We start from the raw sequence: 23,167 nt of genomic DNA, 5'->3' as shown, positions 1-23,167 counted from the left end.
TTATTAGCGCCTTGGCAAGGTCACTCCAACTAATCACAAAGAAATCGGCAATATGTCCTGTGATTGGCTAAGGTGAAGGAGCGGCCGACTACGCCGATAACGCCGATAACGCCGACTACCGGTACCGGTACCTACCTAGGTCCCTCTATGCAGTGCAGTAACAGTACCTTGAAGAGAAAGAAAGATAAATTTTAAGAATATTCACTACGTAGACATAGCCGTACATAAGGTACAGAGTTAGCAAAGCTGTATCCCTCTTCCCATCTAGGTATTAACTTATCACTGGATAGCAGGATTTTCTATCATAATTTGGTGAGACCGGAGACCGAGTGGATCTGTTGGCCCCTACGTCAGGTCCAGCCCCACTATTCGGCGTTGAACAAGATACCTATCCAGTTAGTACTTTTAGTCCACCGGCTACGGCGGGCGGCCAGGCTACTCGAATTTTCACCCATCGAGCGCCCAAATTCTTTTCTTACAAGCAATCCAACTTGCACCCGCACCCGCACACCCACCTGCACCCTCCCGACTCTACTCACTCATACATAATGTCTTCAGCACTCCGTATTGGTTCTTCGGCCTTGCGGTCTTCCATCACTGCTCAAACTTTCGCTAAAACCACAGCCTTCACTGGCCTGCGGTTCTACTCTGCCTCGAAATCCCAGGTATGCTATTGAGCTTGAGTCTCCTGGGCGCCGAGATTACTAACGCAAGACTTGCAGACTCTGAAGGAACGGTTCGCCGAGCAATTGCCAGAGAAGATCGAGCAGATCAAGAAGCTCCGAAAGTAAGCATGACTGGGCGGAAAGAGACAAGTGCTCGCAGTTCCAGTTCTGATTGGTGTTAGGGACTACGGATCCAAGGTGGTTGGCGAGGTCACCCTCGACCAGGTTTACGGTGGTGCTCGTGGAATCAAGTCGCTGGTCTGGGAAGGTTCCGTTCTCGATTCCGAGGAGGGCATCCGATTCCGAGGAAAGACGATTCCAGAATGCCAGGAGCTTCTCCCCAAGGCCCCAGGTGGAAAGGAGCCTCTGCCAGAAGGTACGGCGAGATAAGTCATTGCCTAAGTGAAATTGGCTAAATATTTCCTACCAGGTCTTTTCTGGCTTCTCCTGACTGGCGAGGTCCCATCTGAGCAACAAGTTCGCGACCTCTCGGCCGATTGGGCCGCCCGCGCCGAAATTCCCAAGTTCGTCGAGGAGCTCATCGATCGATGCCCCAATGACCTCCACCCAATGGCACAATTCTCCATTGCTGTCAACGCTCTCGAGCACGAGTCTGCATTCGCCAAGGCCTACGCAAAGGGCATGAAGAAGAGCGAGTACTGGGGACACACTTTCGAGGATTCCATGGACTTGATTGCCAAGCTCCCAACTATCGCTGCCAGAATCTACCAAAATGTCTTCAAGGGAGGAAAGGTCGCACCAGTCCAGAAGGACAAGGATTACTCTTTCAACTTCGCCAACCAGCTCGGCTTCGCAGACAACCACGACTTTGTTGAACTGATGAGACTGTACCTCACCATCCACACCGACCACGAGGGTGGTAACGTCAGTGCTCACACCACCCACTTGGTTGGCAGTGCTCTCAGCTCCCCCATGCTGTCTCTTGCCGCTGGTCTGAACGGTCTTGCTGGTCCTCTCCACGGTCTCGCCAACCAGGAGGTCTTGAACTGGCTCACCAAGATGAAGGCTGCTATCGGTGACGACCTCAGCGATAAGGCTATCACCGACTACCTCTGGTCTACCCTTAAAGCTGGCCAGGTTGTTCCAGGCTATGGACACGCTGTTCTCCGCAAGACTGATCCCCGCTACATGGCTCAACGCACATTTGCCGAGGTAAGCACTTTCGAAGATGGAGCTCTTGAGCCCATATCTCTGCATTGAAAGTCAAAACATGTCCCTATGCTAATTCATACTCTCATTAGTCCCACCTTCCAAATGACCCTATGTACAAGCTCGTGTCTCAAGTCTACAAGATCGCCCCAGGTGTCTTGACTGAGCACGGAAAGACCAAGGTAAGATTTACACGGCATGCTAGCAATACCATACGCTAATTCCATTTAGAACCCATTCCCCAACGTCGATGCCCACTCTGGTGTCCTGCTTCAATACTACGGTCTGACCGAGGCCAACTACTACACTGTCCTCTTCGGTGTCTCCAGAGCCATTGGTGTCCTTCCTCAACTCATCATCGACCGCGCAGTTGGTGCTCCTATTGAGCGGCCCAAGTCCTTTTCCACCGAGAAGTGGGCTGAGATCGTTGGAGCCAAGTTGTAAATTCATGATTAAGGGATGGGTTGTCACAGGCAGAATAGGCTGGGACGTGTACGAAAAGCTAGGATTCATAGACGGGATGCGGGCGAAATGCACTTCACTTTAAATTACACACCTCAGCGTGCTTTTCCTGCAGCCAGCCCTCATAATCAATTGTTTAGTGTTTTGAGGAATGTAGACAACTAGTCCTAATAGTAAATTCTTTCGTGCTCTGATTAACAGAGGTATTTCTCGATTGACATGGCTGTCTGCTAGTATCTCAAGATGTGCAAGGTACGTTGTTGATGTTGACATGAATACTACCGGTAGCTGAGCCTACATACAGTTAAGTATATGACTAGTATATGACCTGTCCAACCTGAATTCGCCCTACGCAAGCACAATTAATCATGATGATATTGGTTAATGTTCACAATATGTTCCTTCAATCGCGAATGCAATCAGCAGCTACAAGCAAGACCTCTACTCCGTATCTCTCAAGTGGATCCCTGAGTTCTGACCGGCTCTCACCCCTGAGGGGTAACGCGTTGAGCCCCAAGCGATCCAACAGATCCACTCAACAAGACCTGAAAGTGGATAGTGTTGTAGCTCCCCTGAGCCTCGTTGAATTCGTTGAAGGGCAGCACCCAAACAAAGTATTGCCAGCCTTAATCCTTCCATGCTTGCAAATACCGGAAATAAATAATTAAAATCAGCGAACGGTTTTCAATTGTCCCCTACGAATCTTCCCGGTCCAAACCAAGCCATCATCGCTCGCATTTGTTCTTCGGTCGCCGAACATCAACCAGCTCCACACCAGCCGAGCTAGGTCTGATCTGCCGTAGCCCTTGCTGGTCAACTTGTCCGTCTTACTTTTCCTCTTCCTCTGCCTCTCTTTTCCACTCCCTCTTTCCATCTCCCTCTCTCACTCCGTTCGGCAACGAAGCACCCTCATCCCTTGGTCAGGGCCCCTACACACACAATACGCGCCCACGATGTCCGTCGCAGCTACCAACAAACCAATCGAGAAGAAGCCCATCAAGTTCAGCAATCTGCTGCTTGGGGCTGGCCTCAACATGTAAGTCGGCGCTCTCTTCTTATCCGCAGCTGAAGTTAATACGACGGCAGGTTCGAGGTCACTACCTTGGGACAGCCTCTGGAGGTTACGAAGACGACTATGGCCGCGAACAGAGGTGACAACTTTGTTGGTGCTCTGGCAAGGATTTGGAGCCGTGGTGGTGTTTTAGGGTGTAAGTTCTGGCAGTCTACCCCAATTTCAGTACTTCTACCGAAAGAGCCAGCCTTCTAACGCTTGTCTCTGCGACCAGTCTACCAAGGTATGATCCCCTGGGCCTGGATCGAAGCCTCCACCAAGGGCGCCGTCCTCCTCTTCGTTGCCTCCGAGGGGGAATACTACGCCCGCAGATTTGGCGCCGGCGATTTCGCAGCCGGTATCAGCGGTGGCATCCTCGGTGGTCTCTCACAAGCATACGCTACGATGGGATTTTGCACCTGCATGAAGACCGTCGAGATCACCAAGTCCAAGCTGGCGGCCTCGGGCGTGAAGCCTCCCGGTACCTTCGCTACATTCATGGATATCTACCGCCAGGAAGGTATTCGTGGTATCAATAAGGGTGTCAACGCTGTCGCTATCCGTCAGATGTCAAACTGGGGATCTCGTTTTGGTCTCTCCCGCTTGGCTGAGCAAGGTATTCGCAAGGTGGCCGGTAAGGATGACAGTGTCAAGCTGAATGCGTGGGAGAAGATCCTGGCGTCTAGTTTGGGAGGTGGTCTCAGTGCGTGGAACCAGCCGATCGAGGTTATCCGCGTGGAGATGCAGAGCAAGAAAGAGGATCCTAACCGGCCGAAGAAGATGACGGTCGTCAACACCGCCAAGTACATTTACCAGAACAATGGGCTAAAGGGCCTGTACCGTGGTGTTTTGCCTCGGGCTGGGCTGAGCGTCTGGCAGACGATTTGTATGGTTGCTTTTGGTGATATGTAAGTTCGCCTTCTATTCCTCTTTCCCCTCTCTTCAATTCCTGAAAATTCCAAATGAGATTGCGTTTTCGACACGCACCTTCACCACGGGGAAGAGTCCGAAGTATACACAAATTTTATGCGGCATCATGCTGATCAAACACCACAGCGCCAAGACATACGTTGAGAACCTCACCGGCGAAAAGGTCACGGCTAAGCATTAGACGGCGTTTCTGGGGAGATCATTTGGTTTTGGTCAGGGCACGCCCAATTTGGGTTTTAGAACTGGGACAATGTGGCCATAGCTTGTGCGTACCTACGGATATTTGTGTTGACTTTTTCCTCTTCGCTGTTTCGGAGAGACCGAAACCGCTTCCAGCAGAACTGCGGCGATACAATCAAAGACTTATGTATTTGCAAATCTTTCCCGTTCGGCCGCTCCCTTAATGCTGCTGCTATCTTGATTTGTGTGTCGATCGAACGTGGCGCCCGAGAGATGGGTGTCTTGGCTCTCCTATTGGTCGCGTGTTTGTAAGAGTGTTCGTATGCTAAAGGAATCTCATTTGCAAGAGGTGCTCTCACGCTTTTGAAGCTATCCAGATTGAATTACCTTTGCTTATTCGCTCGGGCCTGCGAATAAACGAGCAGGGAGATGGCTGAGGTTGAGTATTGTTATTTCTGATCCTCCGTGACGGGAATGCAACTCCGCTCAAATAAGCCTGATCTCAGCCACGAGAAAGTTCTAGAGCGCTTCAGCAAATCTACCTCGGGAAATGGCATGTCTCATGCCTGCGCGGCTCTCCATCAATAGCCAACTATAAATATCCAGTACGATTGCCACTTCGGATGGAGAAACAACACCCATACATATCCACGCATTGCGATTGAAGCTCGGGAAGCGGTGCTAGGCATATGCCTAGCTCCACCCCTCCCCCCCCCTCCTTTTTTTTTGTCTTTTCTCTGAGTACAAGTCCCAAGTGATGTGCGGAAAGCGCAACAGACGCCTACAAGTCATAGCGTCTACCAGTATTAAGCGGACTACATAGGTAGCCTTTCCCCCTTCCCACAAACTAATGAACACCTGTTGCTTCCCGTCTTCTCTGAGGAAAGAAAACATCTTGGCTCTGTCCTGCTGCAAGCTGGCAGGCATCTGGCGCCCAAGCTACACTTGGGCTGAAGATTACGAGGCAGACCCGCTCTAACTCACCTGACCAAGAATCCTCGTCTCCGAGCCTAGGTTCGCCGGAATCAACTTTCTCCGCCCTCTTGTGGCTTTTTCTCCTTTTGACAGCGGATTATGGGGTTTGATCGCGGGTGGGAGGAAGATGCTCTCGCGTATAGACGGTTGTTGTGGGTACTGGGTAACGAGAAGGAGAAGGAGGAGGAGGAGGAGGAGGAGGAGGAGGAGGAGAAGGAGAAGGAGAAGGAGAAGGAGAAGGAGAAGGAGAAGGAGAAGGAGAAGGAGAAGAGCATTGCACAAGATTCAACGGGTTCATCACTGAGTCGTTATGGATTCCAGCTCGGTCTGGCGTAGGTAAAGAAGTGAGTGAGTCCCGGGCTAGGCCCGATGCTCACCGTCCAGAGTTTCCTTGAACGAACGTGTGATACTGCTCGTGATTGTGATGGAGGCACTTGAGTCTCGAAAATTGGATCTTTCGAACGTCGCCTTATACTCTTTGCCCCGGGTGTTTGAGGGTCTTTTGCATTACTTTTCACGGCAAGAAGACTTGTTATCGGGACGGGAAATCTCGCTTCGGCTGCGTGTTTTGACTCAGGATGCTACCAACCCATCATCATCCACTTCACTGCTAAGTCACGAAATGCTGGTATGACCCTGGGGTGATTGGATGATGCAAGTGTCTTAGGTATTCGTGGGGCTTGCAGGAGGCTCTCACTGTATATTATGTTGTATAGAAGTAGATGAAACCAGTTGTACTCAAGTGATGCGATCATCTTTTGAGCTATTTTGAGCTAAGCGAGACCTGCTTGAGGCGAAAGGGGGTGGGGGGTGAGGGGGAAGGAAGCTGAGTATAAATCACTTCGCCACTGCGAGTATCCAGCCCAATACTGAACGGGATTATTCTTCCCCAGCAGGAACGTATCCCACCTCCGGGACGATGGTGCTCACAAATAGGAAATGCCTCTTTTGCTATGATCAATGTGAATGATGGTCCGATCAATGGTTGTCGATAAGGTGACCTATCTCGGATACTAGTAGCCTGGTACAGAAATCAACTTCTTTGTGCCGTCAAACCTATGAATGCTGTCAGCAGTGCGACCGTTGCTAAGATTTCATAACGGATGTATATTTCATCAGATTAAGAGCGGACTGCACGAAACTGTTTGGGCCACCTAAGTCTAGAATCGGATCTACGGAGCCTTTTTTTTTTTTTTTTTTTTTTTTAGAAAAGGTCGTCTAGTTGTCCATGATATTAGGAACGCCAGAAAAAAACACGTTGGTAAATGTTGCCTCCAGTGCGATAAATCGTCGTCTTGCGCGAGGGAGCTTACTTTGGATTTGTGATTATTGCGCAGTTAAAAAGTGATAGTTGAATGTCTAATGTTGATTTTGACGTTCTCGCTTAAGTGGCCAACAGCAGTTGCCGAGTCCTGTAATAACGTATCTTGTCCTCGTAGTCCCCTTCGAGTATCTTGTTAATGCGTCGGTCCTAGATCTGATGTAAAGCGCTACTTTCACACTCGAGATTGCTCTGTCTGTAGAGTTTGCGGTATACTTATGAGCACCTTCGTTTACTTTATGCTCGACAACTTGGTGGGTAAGGAAGTAGCAGCCGGCCCTGGGGTGTTCTCTAAACCCTGCCGTGGCTAGTATACCCTTGGTAGAAATTCATTCCTCGTAAAGATCTCTTTACCTGGCTGACTGCGCACCATATTCGCCTGAGTTTCTTGGGGAGAGTGCTGTCAGAAAAAAAGGAAAAAGGGAAGTGTTAATGATAAGCTACGAGGGGAAGAGCATGGCCCACCACCACCACCACCACCTTGTATCTCACGACAGGTTTAGACCTAACCTCTGTAGATTAACACACGCTTCTTCGGATTGCTGCAAACGAGACCCCTTGGGTACAGAGAGGGAGCGGAGCTTTACCTTATGGAAATTATGGCCGGCGGAAGTTTGACACCAAGATCAACAACGCTTGGGATACCATCGATGAGATCGGCATTCAGATGGAGCTCATTCATCTCCCGCTATTTTCCCACCCTAGTATCGCACGGTAGCATCGACAAGAGAGGATACGTTACCAGCGAAGACGAGGATGAGAGAGTGGATGGTAATCACGATGATCGATTCCTGGAGCCGAGGAACAAGTCATCCTCGCTCGCTCTCAAAAGCGTATGTACTCGAGCAACACGAAAATGAGCAACGGATGACCGCACGGTACATAGCTACCCACCGAATTCCCGCTGCCATCCGTCCACCCATCCCCTTTTCTCTCAAGGTCAGCAATATCCTGGCGCAAGACCACAGTCTACATCCGATATAATTTTCAAACGCATCTAAATGCGTCCAGACAACAGGCTCACCATCTTTTCCTTCAGCCCATGTCTGCTGGATCCTGGACACGAAGCGATCCTAGAACGACTGTGAGACTGCGTCTTCTACAAAGTCCTCTTTCTTCGCTCGAATTATCCTGCGCTGGATCTATATCTCTTTCACAGGCAACGCAGATCCTGATTCTTGTGCTGTGTAAATAATGGTAACAATAGCAGTAGAAATGGGTTTCAACCCCCTCCTCCCGAGCTTATTTCGGGTCCCACATTCTCGGTTGGAGTGAATCTAGGAAAGAATACTACCCAGCTATGAATGTGGTATGCTCTGTCCCAGATCACAGGGGTGAAACCAAAGTTGGGTTTTTTTTTAAATATATATATATATTGATATATATTGGGGCTGACTCTCGAGCCCAAGCTACAGCCATCGGGCTAGCTGCTATACAATGCCAGTCCCGGCAATAGAGAAGCTACAGGCAGGGCAAACGAAAACGAACCTTCTTGTACGAGGATGGACGGACTCCCGAGGCTTCTCTCCGGCAAGCAGCGAGTTGAAAAACTACATCAGTCCCTTGATTCCCGGGAGAGGATCTTGGCCGAGTCTAGCTAGCTTCGAACTCTGGATACCCGCAAGCTCTGTCGGAAGCATACCCAGAACCTGCTCGGAACTCCTTTGGCCTTCTGGGGGAGCCGAAAGGTGCCTGTTTACTTGCGAGGGAGAAGATAAACAAGGGGAGAAGGGTCCGTTGCGGAGGGCAGTGGGCTTGCACGCTGTGAATGTTATGGAGGCTGGAAAAACCAACTGTTACATAGAATCACTTGCAGAGTATATCAGGACGGCCTGTCCCAGTAGCGAGTTAAATCTCAAAAAAAGTGAGACAGCTACTTGAAGCAAACTGAGCAAGGAAGAAACCCAGGGAGTGAGGAAGTTTTCAGGACTTTCCAGCGAGGGGATATTTCTGATTTTCAGTTTAGGGGCTGCGAGCGAAGTTGTGCGATGAACCAAAGTAGGGCCGAATATGCAGAATACTCATTGTCAGCCAAGGGAAAGCACCAAGACAATAGACGGTAACAAAGGTTGTGATAGAAAGTGTTAGTCTAGGAACACTAGCGATAATCACTTCTTTTCCCTTTCCTGCTGGCCTCTCTCTGCCTGCTTGTTAACCTGCGGGCTCTCGATTACAATTAGTGTTGCGGTGCACCAAATAGCCGCTACCAGGACCGCCGAGGTAGATGCTGGGTAGATCCCCACGACAATTGAAATGTCGATGATTATCGCTTGTTTGCTAGTCAATAGACGCATGCATGCATGTGTACCGAGGTATATTTATGCAGAAGAAGTATGAACGGTTGAAGGCACTGGGAAAAACAATGAACATATTCACTGCGAAGGACGCCAGACTCTGGTATTCAAATGCCGTACCAGGAGCATCGAACAACGATGGAAGCTGCAATGTGCAAGAGAGTATTGTTTGCGATGTATCGACGTCTCGCTAAAGAAGATGGTCGTTCGTATTGATGTCGTCGCGTGATGGTATTCGCTTGGCTGCACCGAGACAACGGTAACTACCAAGACTTGAGGATCGACAGTCAGTAGTAGTGTTCGGAGTAAATAAAAGCTTGTCAGTCATACCTTGGCGGGGATGGGTCGGAGGGTACACCCGAGACGGGACGATTTGCACATGCCTCTCTCTGTCTCTCTCTCTCTCTCTCTCTCCTCCTCTCTCTCTCTCTTGCCTGTACCACCTTGGCGGGGTATGATGTATGATGTCTTCATGTCCGTGTCGGGGTGTCGTGGTGTCAGGGTGTGGGCGGCCCCTTCCTGTCAAACAATAAGCGAGAGACCAACCCCACCAACGAAGGGTCGCTCCTTCCCACTTCCCGCTGTTACTGACTGTACTTATCAATCTTTCAGCCTACTAGCGTCGCCTGATAAGATAGGCAGCTCGAGAACCTTCCCTCCCCTCCCCATCCCCATCCCCATCGAGATCGAGATCCAGATCATCAACTCAACCCCCATATCTCTTTCCCACCCTCACCTCCTTCTTCGACTTCCACTTCCACTTCCACTCCCACTTCCACTCCCACTTCCACTTCCACTTCCAACGGGTTCGATTCCCTTCTTCCCTTTCCACCCCCCCCCCCCCAGCCCCCCCATCCCAGCCAAACTCTGGCAGCAATCAGCAGTCTCGCATCTCTCCATCGCGCCGTATTCTCACGACGTATTCCTATCCTTCTTGCCCTTGTTTTCTTTGTTGCTTCACCTGGAGCTCTGCGGACGCCAATCCCACATATTTCGTTTCTCGAGCTTCACGCTTCCACTTCCCCCTTAAGTAGCAATGGCGGACTTCCATGGTGCATCAGCACATTCCAAGAACTCATCCGATAATCTAAACCACTTGAATACCAATATCGAGTCGGGCACCTTCGACGAGAAGCTTGGCCAGAATGCGACCTCCGCTTCTGCGAGAAAGCCAGTTGATGATGACGACGAAGACGAGGACATGGACGCTCTGATCGATGAGCTCGAATCCGAGGATGGCCATGCCGAGGACGACGAGGAAGAGAACGAAGCTACTCCAGCCGGTGGACGCGTCGTTCCCGAGGATCAACTCCAAACAGATACTCGAATTGGTCTGACCGACGCTGAGGTCCACGCCCGCCGCAAGAAGTATGGCTACAACCAGATGAAGGAGGAAAAGGAGAACATGATCCTCAAGTTCCTTGGATACTTCATCGGTCCTATTCAGTTCGTCATGGAAGTTCGTTGCCAACATCTTTTTCTCTCTCCGTTTGCATCTAATCCCAATGAGTCTGGATCATCCGTTGGCGTGGGATGATGTCTTCCCCGCCATGCGACCCGCGTCCATGGGTGCAACTGCAGGGGGCCATAATGAAAAGCATTCCAGCAGAGAGCCATGCTAACAACAATACGTGTGATAGGCGGCCGCTGTTCTCGCTGCAGGTCTTCAGGACTGGGTCGATTTCGGTGTCATCTGCGCCTTACTATTGCTCAACGCCTCCGTTGGTTTCATCCAAGAGTTCCAGGCTGGTTCGATTGTCGACGAGTTGAAAAAGACCTTGGCGTTGAAGGCCGTGGTGCTTCGTGATGGTCGTCTGTTCGAGATCGAGGCTCCGGAAGTTGTCCCCGGTGACATTCTACAAATTGAAGAAGTGAGTCGCTCCATTGCCTCTCGAGAACATGCTGGATCTACACTGACATGATCTTCTTACTAGGGTACCATCATTCCTGCTGATGGCCGCATTGTTACCGACGATGCTTTCCTCCAAGTTGACCAATCTGCCATCACCGGCGAGTCTCTCGCAGTCGACAAGCAAAAGGGTGATCAGTGCTATGCTTCTTCCGGTGTCAAGCGTGGCGAGGCCTTCATGGTTATCACAGCTACTGGTGATAATACCTTTGTCGGTCGCGCTGCTGCGCTTGTCAACAAGGCTTCCAGCGGAACTGGACACTTTACTGAGGTCTTGAACGGCATTGGCACGGTTCTTCTCGTCCTAGTCATTTTCACCAACTTGGTTGTCTGGGTCTCGTCTTTCTATCGCTCCAACGGGATTGTCACGATTCTCGAGTACACCCTTGCTATAACTATTATTGGTGTTCCCGTCGGTCTTCCAGCTGTCGTTACAACCACTATGGCTGTAGGGGCTGCATACCTCGCCAAGAAGAAGGCCATTGTTCAAAAGCTTTCTGCCATCGAGTCCCTCGCTGGCGTTGAGATCCTCTGCTCTGATAAGACTGGTACCTTGACGAAAAACAAGCTCTCCCTTGCTGAGCCATTCACGGTTCCAGGTGTTGACGCAGATGACCTTATGTTGACTGCGTGTCTCGCCGCCTCTCGTAAGAAGAAAGGTATCGATGCCATCGACAAGGCCTTCTTGAAGGCTCTCCGATACTACCCACGCGCCAAGGCTGTTCTTTCCAAGTATAAGGTCATTGAATTCCACCCTTTCGACCCGGTTTCCAAGAAGGTCCAGGCCATCGTCGAGTCACCCCAAGGCGAGAGAATCATCTGCGTGAAGGGTGCACCACTGTTCGTTCTCAAGACTGTCGAGGAGGACCACCCAATCCCTGAGGATATCGATCAAGCCTACAAGAACAAGGTTGCCGAATTTGCTACCCGAGGCTTCCGCTCCCTTGGAGTGGCCCGTAAGCGTAATCAAGGCCAATGGGAGATTCTTGGTATCATGCCCTGCTCTGATCCTCCTCGCCACGACACTGCCCGCACTATCAATGAAGCTAAGACTTTGGGCCTCTCAATCAAGATGCTGACTGGAGATGCTGTGGGTATCGCCCGTGAGACTTCCCGTCAACTCGGTCTCGGAACGAATGTCTACAACGCTGAACGTCTTGGTCTTGGCGGCGGTGGAGATATGCCAGGTTCGGAGGTTTACGATTTCGTCGAGGCTGCTGATGGTTTTGCTGAGGTGTTCCCTCAACACAAGTACAACGTCGTTGAGATCCTGCAACAACGTGGATACCTCGTTGCCATGACTGGTGATGGGGTGAACGATGCCCCATCGCTGAAGAAGGCTGATACCGGTATTGCTGTGGAGGGTGCTTCCGATGCTGCTCGGTCTGCAGCCGACATCGTTTTCTTGGCTCCTGGCCTCGGCGCTATCATTGATGCTCTCAAGACTTCTCGCCAGATCTTCCACCGCATGTATGCCTACGTCGTCTACCGGATTGCCTTGTCCATCCACTTGGAGATCTTCCTCGGTCTCTGGATTGCCATTCTAAACAGATCGCTCAACATTGAGCTAGTCGTCTTCATCGCTATTTTTGCTGACGTCGCAACATTGGCCATTGCGTACGACAATGCTCCGTTCTCCAAGACTCCGGTGAAGTGGAATCTTCCCAAGCTATGGGGCATGTCGATTCTCCTCGGTATCGTTCTTGCTGTTGGCACTTGGATCACTCTCACTACCATGATTGCCCGTGGGGAAAATGGTGGCATCGTTCAGAATTATGGTACCATCGATGGGATTGTCTTCCTCGAGATTTCCCTCACTGAGAATTGGCTGATCTTCATCACTCGTGCCAATGGTCCGTTCTGGTCGTCCCTCCCTTCATGGCAACTGGCTGGCGCGATTCTCCTCGTCGATGTGCTCGCGACCCTCTTCACCATTTTTGGTTGGTTCATTCAAGGCGATACTAACATTGTCGCTGTTGTTCGTGTCTGGATCTTCTCGTTCGGTGTCTTCTGCATCATGGGAGGTGTTTACTATCTTCTCCAGGACAGCTCTGGCTTCGACAATCTCATGCACGGAAAGTCGCCAAAGAAGAACCAAAAGCAGCGATCTCTGGAGGACTTTGGTACGTTCCTCCTCGTATCCCTGATTGCAGAAATAGCAACTAACTTTCTCAAAGTCGTCTCGCTGCAACGCGTCTCCACGCAGCACGAGAAGTCGGCCTAAAAGTTCATCAACAACTAGTGGATGATTATCGCAACTGTCGATTGTTTTCCGCTGAAGGGTGTTTCTTCCCGCGTTTACATTGCAATTGCATGTCTCGCACTGCACAGATGATCGGACACGCTGTTGATAAGGATAAAGTCTTACTTTTCCGTCACAATATCGGACTCCTCATCTTAGATTGAGGCTAGCCATGGGGGACATAGCGAGGAGAGACGGTTTTTGGACTGTCATGTTGTTATTTGCTGATACCGGTGCATGCTTCTCCAAACCGCTTGGCGTACATGTTTCCTGACAGACCGAATTAAGCCTAGAATAGAAATCACGAGCAATGAAAAGTTTTTTGCGCCAGGTTGCCAACGATGAGATGGATTTTGAGGATGCGAGGGGGAAACGAGTGTCGTTGCATTCTAGTTATCGTAGTATGAGCGCCGCCTCGGAGTTTCGGGCTCTGGGACCCACTAACCCAGCCCTGGAGCACGTGGCGAGTGGCGATTCCGGGCCTGCCTGCGCTGGAATCTGCCCTGGGATTTGGAGCTGGAACCCTTGTCCAGACGGTGTCACGTTGCCTCTCGTTCTGGTTGGGTATCGGAAGAAGAAAGATTTGGTTGAGGGCTACAGTTGATTTCTGCTCCGTGGTAGCAGATCCCCAGGCAAGTGAAGTATCACGGGTGTCACGTGTGAGCCAGAAGGTTTCGGGAGTAGTTCAAGAGTTAAGAATTTTTCATTTAATCAATTGTTCGTTAGTCATGTCTCCTTCTACTTCGTACGTATTGTATGTACATCATTGTATAATTCGCAAAGTACACCACGATCCTCGAATGGGAAAGAGAGAAGGTGGGTGAGGGAAGGGAAGGGGGAGGGGTGAGAAATCAGTTGAACACGAGAACCACTCCCTTTGCCCGTTTTTCCCTTTTCCCCTTTTTCCTCTGTCGCCCCTTTCTCCCGACGCGCAGTGCTTGAGCATTTTTTTCTTTTTCTCTTTCTTTTTTTGTTCTTTTTTCATCTTGTCCACCCCCAGGGCTCTCCCACTCACCTGTTGATGGCGTGCAGCCAGACCTCCTGCTCGGCGCGCGCCGAGTAGGTGCTCACGGCGAGGATGGCCTGCATCTGGCGCACGCTGACGTACAGGGGGTTGCTGGCGACCCAGAAGCGGATGCCCTCGGTGCAGGGCGGGCTCGTCAGGCTGCCGGAGTAGGTCCAGAAGTCGCTGAACATGTTCACCTCGCGCAGGGCCTCGAGCACGTCGAGCGTCATGGGGAGGGTGGCCTGCGAGTCGAAGTTTGGCACGGCCGACATGGAGAAGCCGGCCGACACGGCGGCCGTGTCGTTGTTGGTCGCGTAGCCGGCGGCGGGGCTGCTGCCCGTGTGCGAGCCGGAGAGGAGCTGCGAGAAGAACTTGGAGTCGGCGTTGCCGGGGTCGATGCGGATTGCCATTACGGCTTTCTCTTGGTTTTGGGCGTCGGCGTGGACGAGGTGGAGTCTGGGTGAGGAGAGGAAAGGTTAGCGGGTGTGTGTGTGTGTGTGTGTGTGTGTGTGCGTGTGTGTGTATCTGTGGTTTTCTGGCGGCGTAACCACCTCAGATGTATGCAGAGCGAAGCTGGGGATGGGTACTTACTCGGCCTTGGACCGGTCGCCTTGCACGGTGTGATCGCCGGGCGAGTGGATGTGCAGGCCTTTCAAGTAGACGGTTGTGTTGTCAAAGGTCATACTCGGGAGACCGGTCTTGGAGGAGGCATTGTTGGTGAAGGCTGGGCCGTAGCTGGGAGTTGTGTTAGTATGGATTTTGAAGGCAAGGTAAGTTTCAAAGAGCAGGCAGGCAGGCAGGCAGGCAGGCAGGCAGGTAGGTAGGCTTTGGACCTGGCCGAGTTTGGGCTCCAGATAGATAGGACTTACCCCCAGTTGAACATTTCGCCTGGCACGGCCATGTAGGATGCCTCGTCGAACATGGGGATGTGCGTGTCGGCGAAACCTTGAGTCGTCAGGAGCGGGATAGGTGCTTGCTGCGTCCCGGCCTGGCAAAGAATGTATTCTGTGGAAGGCCCGGTTAGCCATTTATGGATATGTATACGTAGGGGAATGAACACGCACCTTGATTCAACATGCCCCAATTGTATGAAGCCTCATATGCCCAATCCTGGGTACCAGAAGCTCTCTTGTTGATGTTCCCCCGTGCATTGAGATCATGCTGAGGACAGGCAATGACGCTCGAGGTACTTATCGCGAGGAAGAAAAGTAAGGACAACATGATTAAGAAAGTGAAATCGATGATGGAGTAAAGACAGTGGTAGTAAATTTAGTGGCAGTAAAGACAGTGGTAGTAAAGTTAGTGGCAGTAAAGACAGTGGTTCGTAAGGATAGTGGTAAAGACAGTGGTGTCAAGACAGTGAGTGGTATAAAGACAGTAGTGTAACGACAGTGGTGTTAAGAATAATGGTAAAGACCGTGGAAAAGGAAACTGAAGAGAAGTTATTACCTCGACTTGTACAAAGTGCCTCGACTGATGCTTCCGAGAACATGACGCTTTGTGGGCATGGCTCTTTATAATCCTCTCTCTGTCCCCCTCCTCGAAATTGAAGTGGGACGGATATAGATCGGATCTTTGCATTCTCTGCGTAATCAAGAGGTTCAACATCGGTGTTCTGTCTGGCTCGTGCCACCGTTGTCAGGCTTCAATTACGGCACTTACTCATGCATGATAGTACAACGTCGGTATACCTAATCCAAGCCATCTCCCCCGGGGTGTCCCAGCTCAGAACGTCGGCTGAGCTCATACCATCTATGGGTCATGACAACGTACAAATCCATACCTGCAACAATAGGTATCAAGCGGCAGCTCTCTCAGCTCGAACGTTGTACCTCATTACGAGTTGCAAAGTGACAAAGTGCCGGTGATTGGGAGAGCCCTGGGAGCAGTGGTTTCAACAAGCCACCTCCACAAACATGACTCACGACCAAATCGTCACGTCAATTTCGCATACTGCTCTCGCATGGTCTTGACGATTCTTGGCAATGCCTATCTATATAATATGTCGAGTAAAAAGAGGGCCGCCGGAAAAAGAGCGCTATTCTGAGAAGCTGGAAGCTGGCAATGGACGCTTAGTAATCATGGAGTGCGGCTATTGCGAATCGACAAACCACGGACTTGGGAAGCTCAGTATTTAAGAGCGAAGATGCCTGACGTTTGACGCATCTTCCACTTAGCTATGGCCAGGACATATAGGCTTTCGCACACTGCATGCGTTTGAGAGAGGGTAGATACGTAGTTGTCGATCGGTCGACCCCAATGCTCGTATCTCTGGGAAAGCGTAAATTTGACTCTATTTTGGGGATGATTTTCGACATGGGGGCCAGATAATAGTATGTATGTAGTGGCTGGCTGCCCGAGTAATTGCGAAGGTGGCCCAGAGTAGGTACTTCGGTAAACTCACAAGAATAGCAGGTTTAAAGCATTATCGATCTTCGGAAGCCTCAACTAGAATATACTTACTTAATATTGTTCAAAATAGCTCCATCTTTTATATGGAGAATGTACAGTAGACGAGGGACAGAGATTGCAACGCTATGAACACTGTTTCAGCTGGTGCTTATTTAGATGTCAACGTGGCTGGGCTGGCAAAATAGTAAGTAGTACAGTAGTAGGTACAAGTAGTAGTATAGTTACTTATCCGTGCCACCCTTGGTCCGCTGGGTCTCCCATCGGACATTTCTTGACCTCTTCGGCTCTTAGACGACACGACGCCGAGTCCCTTGACGTCAACTGCTACATGTTCCCGACGTGCAGTTTGTATCCGTCTGGCCAGCTGGTTGATTGCATGCATTGGAAGCGCATGGCAGAGTATATGTACCGATCTGCGATATCAGTTGGTGTCCGGCCGGGTCGATCGAGGCAGATCCGGCTGCGGCTCGGCTGCAGGTATGCGTCGAAACTGCATGTCCACAGCCGCGCCGTCGAGAAGAGTCCTGCCAGCCGGTCCGCAAGCGACGAAGCCGTGGCCCGCTGTTGCTCTTGTTGTTATGGTTGTTGTTGTTATTGTTGTTGCTGTTGTTGTTATTGCTGTAATGACCATGAGAATTACTATCATCATTTATCGAAAAATACACGTTTGCACCCCTCGTCGTAGCCTTCTCTTCTCTTCTCTTCGCTTCGCTGCCCTTGCATGTTACTTGCGATTGCTGCTTCCCGATCGGTCGAATGCCTCTTCCGAACCTGCCCCTTATCTGAACCGCCTTTCGTTGTTCTTCCCTCTTCTGTCGTCTAGACGTTGATGGACTGATTGGCCAGTGGAGGTGTGCAAAGAGCCGTGCGATTTGGGAAGCTGCGAAGAGCCGTGGCAGCGGGAGAAGGGGCGGTTGCGGTTGCGGTTGCGGAAAGAGGCAGGCAGGCAGGCAGGACCGTGAGAAAGTCGGGTTTGCTTTGCATTGCATTGCATTGCATGTCCCTTCTCTTGCAAACGGAGATACTCGAGGAAGCTGTCTGTACTAGATAAGGACGGTACGTAAGTCACAGCTCAGCCAGGTTCTGGTCATGGTACGGGGATACGAGGATGCATCTGCATCTCGAATCGTGAAGTTGCGCCTCCGTGGTTCTGCTATTTGCTTGTGAATCGAATACCGCCGTTGGCATGTCCCGTCTGATGTATGATGTATGGTGTATAGTGTATGTCTCGAGGTGTACCTGCGTTGATTCTCGGTATAGTGAAGGGGCTCTTCTCAGTTCTGCATCCTCTGCTAGAATCACCATCCACATCTCTATAAACGACCGATCTGGGGAATTTGCAGGCCGTGATCGCGGGAAGGCAAGCGACGCTAGTCGAGAGATCAGATCCTGCCTCTCCTTCTCTCTTGGTTGGGTTGGTCCGTTAGTGCCGAAAGCAGGTGATCTGACTTGGGGTTGATTCCACTAGCGCGGTTTTTCAACCTCATAAACCAATTCTCAGATCGACTTCCTCTCCGACTTCAACAACACCACACCACACCATACTCACACTCATACTCACACTCCTTCTCCCCTATCCCTCACTCTCGATACAAGCAAAACAACCTTTCCGATCTACCTGATCCTCTTTGTATCACACTCTCTTCCCTTACAAACACAAACTCGAAAAATCTCACCTCCCCTACAATCAGTCCAACCGACAAGATGCGCACCTCAGTCGCCCTTGTCGCTGGTCTTGCTTCTTTGGTTATGGCAACCACCTTTACTAACGTTGTCTACCGTACGTGCTCCCTCCGTCTTCTATCAATCAACACAGAATCTCTAGTGCCACACCTCGTTCGCATTTTAAAACTGGTGACAATTGCTAACTTCCCCGACGTGTAGAAACCACCACGTTCACCGTCGTCCAGTGCGCCACTACCCACACCGGTATATATATACTCTCTCCCCTTGGCTCCTATACCTCAAACCGCGAGTCCCAGTCTTTAGAATATTCTGAGATCTTCGACATGAGAGAATTTGTGCTTCCCTAATACCCGTGGAAGATCGAAACGCACTCGAGGATCTTAGATCGGCGCATGCGTCCCCGTCCTCAATCTTATCTTCCCCTCGAACCAAACGCGCTTATCGCTGACTTGAACTCCTGCAGACTGTATCGGAGGTACCATTACCATCCTGACCACCCGTAGCACGTCCACCTACGAGGAGACCAGTACTACCCCGACCCCCGTCGTTACTCTCACCTATCCCGCTACCCCGATTGCTGAGAGTTCGGTTCCAACTACTGTCGTTCTGGTCCCAAGCTCTTCTACTGCTCCGGTTGCTGAGAGTTCGGTTTCGGTCCCAACCACTGCCGTTCTGGCCCCAAGCTCTTCTACTGCTCTGGTTGCTGAGAGTTCGGTCCCAACCACTGCCGTTCTGGCCCCAAGCTCTTCTACTGCTCTGGTTGCTGAGAGTTCGGTCCCAACCACTGCCGTCCCGGTCCCAAGCTCTTCTACTGCTCTGGTTGCTGAGAGTTCGGTCCCAACCACTGCCGTCCCGGTCCCAAGCTCTTCTACTGCTCCGGTTGCTGAGAGTTCGGTCCCAACCACTGCCATCCCGGTCCCAAGCTCGTCCGTTGCTCCAAGCTCGTCCTCTGAGGCTCTCTCCACCAAGTCCGCGGATGGCTCCTTCGTCGTCCCAAGCTCCATCGAGATTGCCCCAAGCACCGAGGTCCTAAGCTCAACTGTAAGTTCACAATTTCTCTGGCGTCAAAACCTGCCAGAAGCCATACTAATCTACGGATCCAGGCTACGGTCACCTCTGGCATCACCGTGGTCGCTACTCTCAGCAAGGTTCTTAGCTACGTCCCATCGGCTACCCTATCCTACCTCAACACATCCGAGCCTCTTCTGACCGCTTCCGGCTCCCCATCTCCCATCACTTCTACCTCCACCTCCACCCTGGTGATCCACCCAACCATCACCACCAACATCTCAATCCCATTCTCCAGCAGCTCGATTCCGAGCACTACCAGCGTGAGTGGAGCTTCCGATGTTGCCGGCCCAGCCATCAGCCTAGTTCTCCTCGCTATCGGCGCCTACCTCTTCGGATAAATCTTCGCCTTTCCATATCTCTGGTCGATCTGATGGGGCAGGACACCAAAGGCATATAGCATTGGGGCTTTCGTGTAAAATACCTGGTGGTCATACTGCTTTTTAAGTTTTCGCGGTCACTTCATATATGGGTCGGAAATCAGTAATGGAAATGGGATGGGTGATTAATGGCAAGGGCTTTGGTGCGAGCTTTCGGGTTAAATCTGGGGAGATGTCTACATTTGTTTCTTTTTGGGAGAGGCAATCTTGAGTCGAGCGTGGCAGGGGAATGATTGTCTATCTAGCTGGTCTCTTGCAGAAGAGGCTGGAGGCTTGAGATGGCTGCTGGCTCTTTGCGAAAGCTCTCCTTGATGAAACGATCGGTAGCAAAAATGCAGAGATTATAAAACAGTCGAACCAATCCATTATACCGTGCCGTCCTTCGCTCCTAAGGATGAGAGAAGCCCTTATCCGTGCCTCGTGGAGTGAGAAGTAAGTAGATTGATTGCGTAAGTAAGTGATGAGTGAGTGAGTGAGTGGGTGGAGTAAAGCCACCCCCCGTAAATATCCATGTCACCATATCCCTCCCCATCCTCCCCATCCCCCCATCTCCCTCCATCCTCCTCTTTTACACTGATCAGGAACAACTTTTTAATCTGGATATAACACCAAGAGGTGAGCTGCTCCAGCTTACTTCAGCTTATCTCAGCTTAGCTTAGCCTCTCCCTCCTCCTCCATCCTCCTTCCCCTTCCAAACCATTCACCTGTCTGCCTCCTCCCTCCTCCTCCTCTCCCTCCTCAGAACCTCTCCCCCCTCCTTCCCCTTCCAAACCATTCACCTACCTGCCTACCTACCTGTCTGCCTGACTCCCTCCCACCCATCCACCCCTCTCATGACCTGCCTAGCTATTCACTTGCCTTCTACCCCTTCTACCCCTTCTACTCCTCAGGAAGAGAGAGAGAAAGAAAGAAAGAAAGTCGAAAGAAAGTCCCGGGCTGCTGCTATATTTTGTGATTTGTGGCTTCGTATTTGGTGTAGGTAGATAGATGTTGAGATCTGCCTGAGATGAGATGAGTTGAATTGGGTGGGGTTGAGAGGGGGGGGGGGGGAACGCGAGAGGGTCGATGAAAGGGGAGAAGGAGAGAAGGAGAATAGTGAAAAGGGAAGGGGGGTGAGGGGGGAAGAGAGGGGGGGGGAGCGGGGGGAAGGAAGGGAGATAAAAGGGTGGGTGATTATATTCTGTTTGTTCGTGGTATTCCGTTTCTCGTTATTACATACACACACATATGCCGCTTCCTCTCCGTAAACAATCCTGCGCTTGCCGAGGGCCAGGGCCCAGGCCAGGGCCAGATACCATAAAGACTCCTCGCCATGCCATGCTGTTCGCCAAACATTTACAAGATTTCCAACGCCCATGTAACGCCCATGTACACTTCGACCTCTCGCCCACGATCCCATTTGCTGGTCAGCTCTACCTGTTGCTCACGGGTCGCTTCCTGCTATCTAGTCATCACCCTCGTCCATCAACCCCAAGCAGTCCAACTCCGTCCTGATTACCCGCTCGAACTCCCGGCGATCGATCCCGGCTACTTTGGCCAGCCGATACAGACTCTTGACGCTGGTGCCAATATGCTGCTTGATGCCCACCTCGCTCTGCTCCCTGACCGCACTCGCCGCAGCCCTCTGCTCCAGCCTCGCAACCGTATCGCTGCCACTACTCCCCGCGCTGCTCCCCGGCCGCGGCTGCGCCAATCCCTCTGCTCTCTGCGCATCCTGATACACCGTAAGATTGTCCTCCGACCACGCTGCAGCAGTAGAGTGCAGTTCAGAGTGTAAATGTGGCTGTGGAGTCAGATGCTGCTGAAGCTCATGCGTAACTTCGTCTTTGCCCAGCGAGGACTCGATATCCCCGTTCTGTTGCGCCTCGTCTGGGTCGTGGTTGTCCATCGCAGGCTGCACGCTAGAATACTGCGCATAGTACGACGCTTCGTCCTCCGCGCTGTGCGTCTTCGCCACTCCGTCGACATCCATAGACATGTTTTGCGGGGCAGGCGAGCGTCGTTGCGGTCCCGGCGTCCTCGCAGGCGTGTTATCATACTGCGCCCAATAATCATCGTCATCGTCTTCCTCCTCTTTCTCCGCCTCAGGCGTCAAGACACTATTGGTCCCATTCGTCCTCTTGAAGCTATTCGGATTCCCCTGTGCCTTGGACGTCTCAAATGCCCTTTCCGCATCTGGAATGCTGCTTTGTCCCCAAATCTCCTCTGAAGCCGTAGCCGTATCCGTATCCAGCACATTGACCTCTCCGATCCTCCAGCCGTCGCCCCCACCCATCTCGTCGTTCACGCACCAGATAAGCCTCACGCTGAGCTGGATTTCGAAGAGGGAGATGGTACATTGCAGCGTCTCCTCATCCACCCGCTTGTACCGGGCCTGCACATTGTCCCAGTCGAGCTCCACCTCGCCGGAGACGGGGTGTGGTTCAAAGGCTTCGTTCTTGACGACTTGCTCGAGCTTCGGGGCGTTGGCGGCGTCGTAGCAGAGGAGGGGGAGCCATGGCTCTTGACCGGTCGAGGAAAGGATCTGGACTCGTTGGCGGAGGATAGGAGAGAGCTTGGGGAGAAGCGCGGTGGGCGGCGAGGGCGAGATGCTCGCTGCGGGGAGGGAGGCGAGGAGCGGTGTTAGGACCTCCTCTGTGCGCGGAGGGAGGATGGGTGCGGTTGCGGGTGTCTGCATCGTGGAGAGAGCAGGGGAAATAGGGGGAGGAGGAGGGGAGGAGGGGAGGAGGGAGGAGAGGGAAAGTTGTTGCAAGGCCGGCAGGGAATGAATGAGGGCTGTCGGCTACCACATGCCAATGCCAATGTTTTGACTTTGGATGTTGGCTATGGATCAGTTGACGGAGTTGGAGTTGGAGTTGAAGTTCTGGCCGTTGCTTTGCGGGTGAGGAGGATGTAAGAAGAAGAGAGAGGGAAGAAGGGGGAGGAAGAGCAGAGAGGACATGGGGAGGGGTCTGTCCGTAAGGATATACCTACGAAGTACCTACACCTATATCCGACTACGATTCCGTCTGGCTTTTCCATCTCCATCCGTCCGAATTTGGCGAGCGAGGGCGGCATGTGGCTGGTGCATCTGTGGCGGGTGCATCTGTGGCGGGTGGTGTGGAGAACGACCTATCCTTATGCGGTAAGGTAGATTCTCGTCGGCTCGGCTCCAGAGCAGAGTCTGTCGGTTGTTCCGAATCTCCTAGTCTTCTTGATATCTACCGACCGACCTACCTACCTGCCTACCTACCTACCTATCTCCGTACTCTACGAAGACCACGCTACGAAAACTATCCAGCGCCTTCAAGACGTCAGCTACGTCTACTCTACTCTCTATTCAATATCCACGCATCTGGAAACTCTCCCTGCATGACTCCCCAAAAGTGACTTCTCCCTCCCTCCCTCCCTCCCTCCCTACCTCCCTCTCTCCCTCT

The 23,167-nt window shown here is 51.7% G+C and overlaps 6 protein-coding genes across 6 annotated transcripts; 4 read left to right on the top strand and 2 right to left on the bottom strand.

Annotated features, from left to right (window-relative positions):
* Nucleotides 1-548: 548 nt before the first annotated feature.
* Nucleotides 549-2,279, top strand: L3040_009496 (uncharacterized protein; the record flags this gene model as incomplete). Its single annotated transcript, XM_007293391.2, has 6 exons — nucleotides 549-665; nucleotides 723-787; nucleotides 848-1,041; nucleotides 1,096-1,838; nucleotides 1,928-2,017; nucleotides 2,067-2,279. 6 exons carry the CDS (start codon nucleotides 549-551, stop codon nucleotides 2,277-2,279), a joined length of 1,422 nt encoding a protein of 473 aa, XP_007293453.1.
* Nucleotides 2,280-3,250: 971 nt separating this feature from the next.
* On the top strand, nucleotides 3,251-4,459 carry L3040_009495 (uncharacterized protein; the record flags this gene model as incomplete). Its single annotated transcript, XM_007293392.1, has 4 exons — nucleotides 3,251-3,333; nucleotides 3,384-3,505; nucleotides 3,584-4,256; nucleotides 4,405-4,459. The coding sequence occupies 4 exons, from the start codon at nucleotides 3,251-3,253 to the stop codon at nucleotides 4,457-4,459; spliced, it is 933 nt and encodes a 310-aa protein (XP_007293454.1).
* Nucleotides 4,460-10,084: 5,625 nt separating this feature from the next.
* On the top strand, nucleotides 10,085-13,181 carry L3040_009494 (uncharacterized protein; the record flags this gene model as incomplete). Its single annotated transcript, XM_007293394.1, has 4 exons — nucleotides 10,085-10,507; nucleotides 10,689-10,919; nucleotides 10,983-13,080; nucleotides 13,135-13,181. The coding sequence occupies 4 exons, from the start codon at nucleotides 10,085-10,087 to the stop codon at nucleotides 13,179-13,181; spliced, it is 2,799 nt and encodes a 932-aa protein (XP_007293456.1).
* Nucleotides 13,182-14,210: 1,029 nt separating this feature from the next.
* Nucleotides 14,211-15,426, bottom strand: L3040_009493 (uncharacterized protein; the record flags this gene model as incomplete). Its single annotated transcript, XM_007293395.1, has 4 exons — nucleotides 14,211-14,661; nucleotides 14,797-14,940; nucleotides 15,075-15,210; nucleotides 15,270-15,426. The coding sequence occupies 4 exons, from the start codon at nucleotides 15,424-15,426 to the stop codon at nucleotides 14,211-14,213; spliced, it is 888 nt and encodes a 295-aa protein (XP_007293457.1).
* Nucleotides 15,427-18,321: 2,895 nt separating this feature from the next.
* Nucleotides 18,322-19,712, top strand: L3040_009492 (uncharacterized protein; the record flags this gene model as incomplete). Its single annotated transcript, XM_066155983.1, has 4 exons — nucleotides 18,322-18,397; nucleotides 18,502-18,546; nucleotides 18,767-19,344; nucleotides 19,407-19,712. The coding sequence occupies 4 exons, from the start codon at nucleotides 18,322-18,324 to the stop codon at nucleotides 19,710-19,712; spliced, it is 1,005 nt and encodes a 334-aa protein (XP_066010253.1).
* A 1,483-nt stretch (nucleotides 19,713-21,195) lies between these two features.
* On the bottom strand, nucleotides 21,196-22,428 carry L3040_009491 (uncharacterized protein; the record flags this gene model as incomplete). Its single annotated transcript, XM_007293397.1, has 1 exon — nucleotides 21,196-22,428. One exon carries the CDS (start codon nucleotides 22,426-22,428, stop codon nucleotides 21,196-21,198), a length of 1,233 nt encoding a protein of 410 aa, XP_007293459.1.
* Nucleotides 22,429-23,167: the final 739 nt, after the last annotated feature.

The sequence above is a fragment of the Drepanopeziza brunnea genome, assembly GCF_022702325.1.
Source record: "Drepanopeziza brunnea f. sp. 'multigermtubi' strain 214-2 chromosome Unknown ctg19, whole genome shotgun sequence".
Taxonomy (NCBI): Eukaryota; Fungi; Ascomycota; class Leotiomycetes; order Helotiales; family Drepanopezizaceae; genus Drepanopeziza; species Drepanopeziza brunnea.
This window is presented reverse-complemented; position numbering and strand designations above follow the sequence as displayed.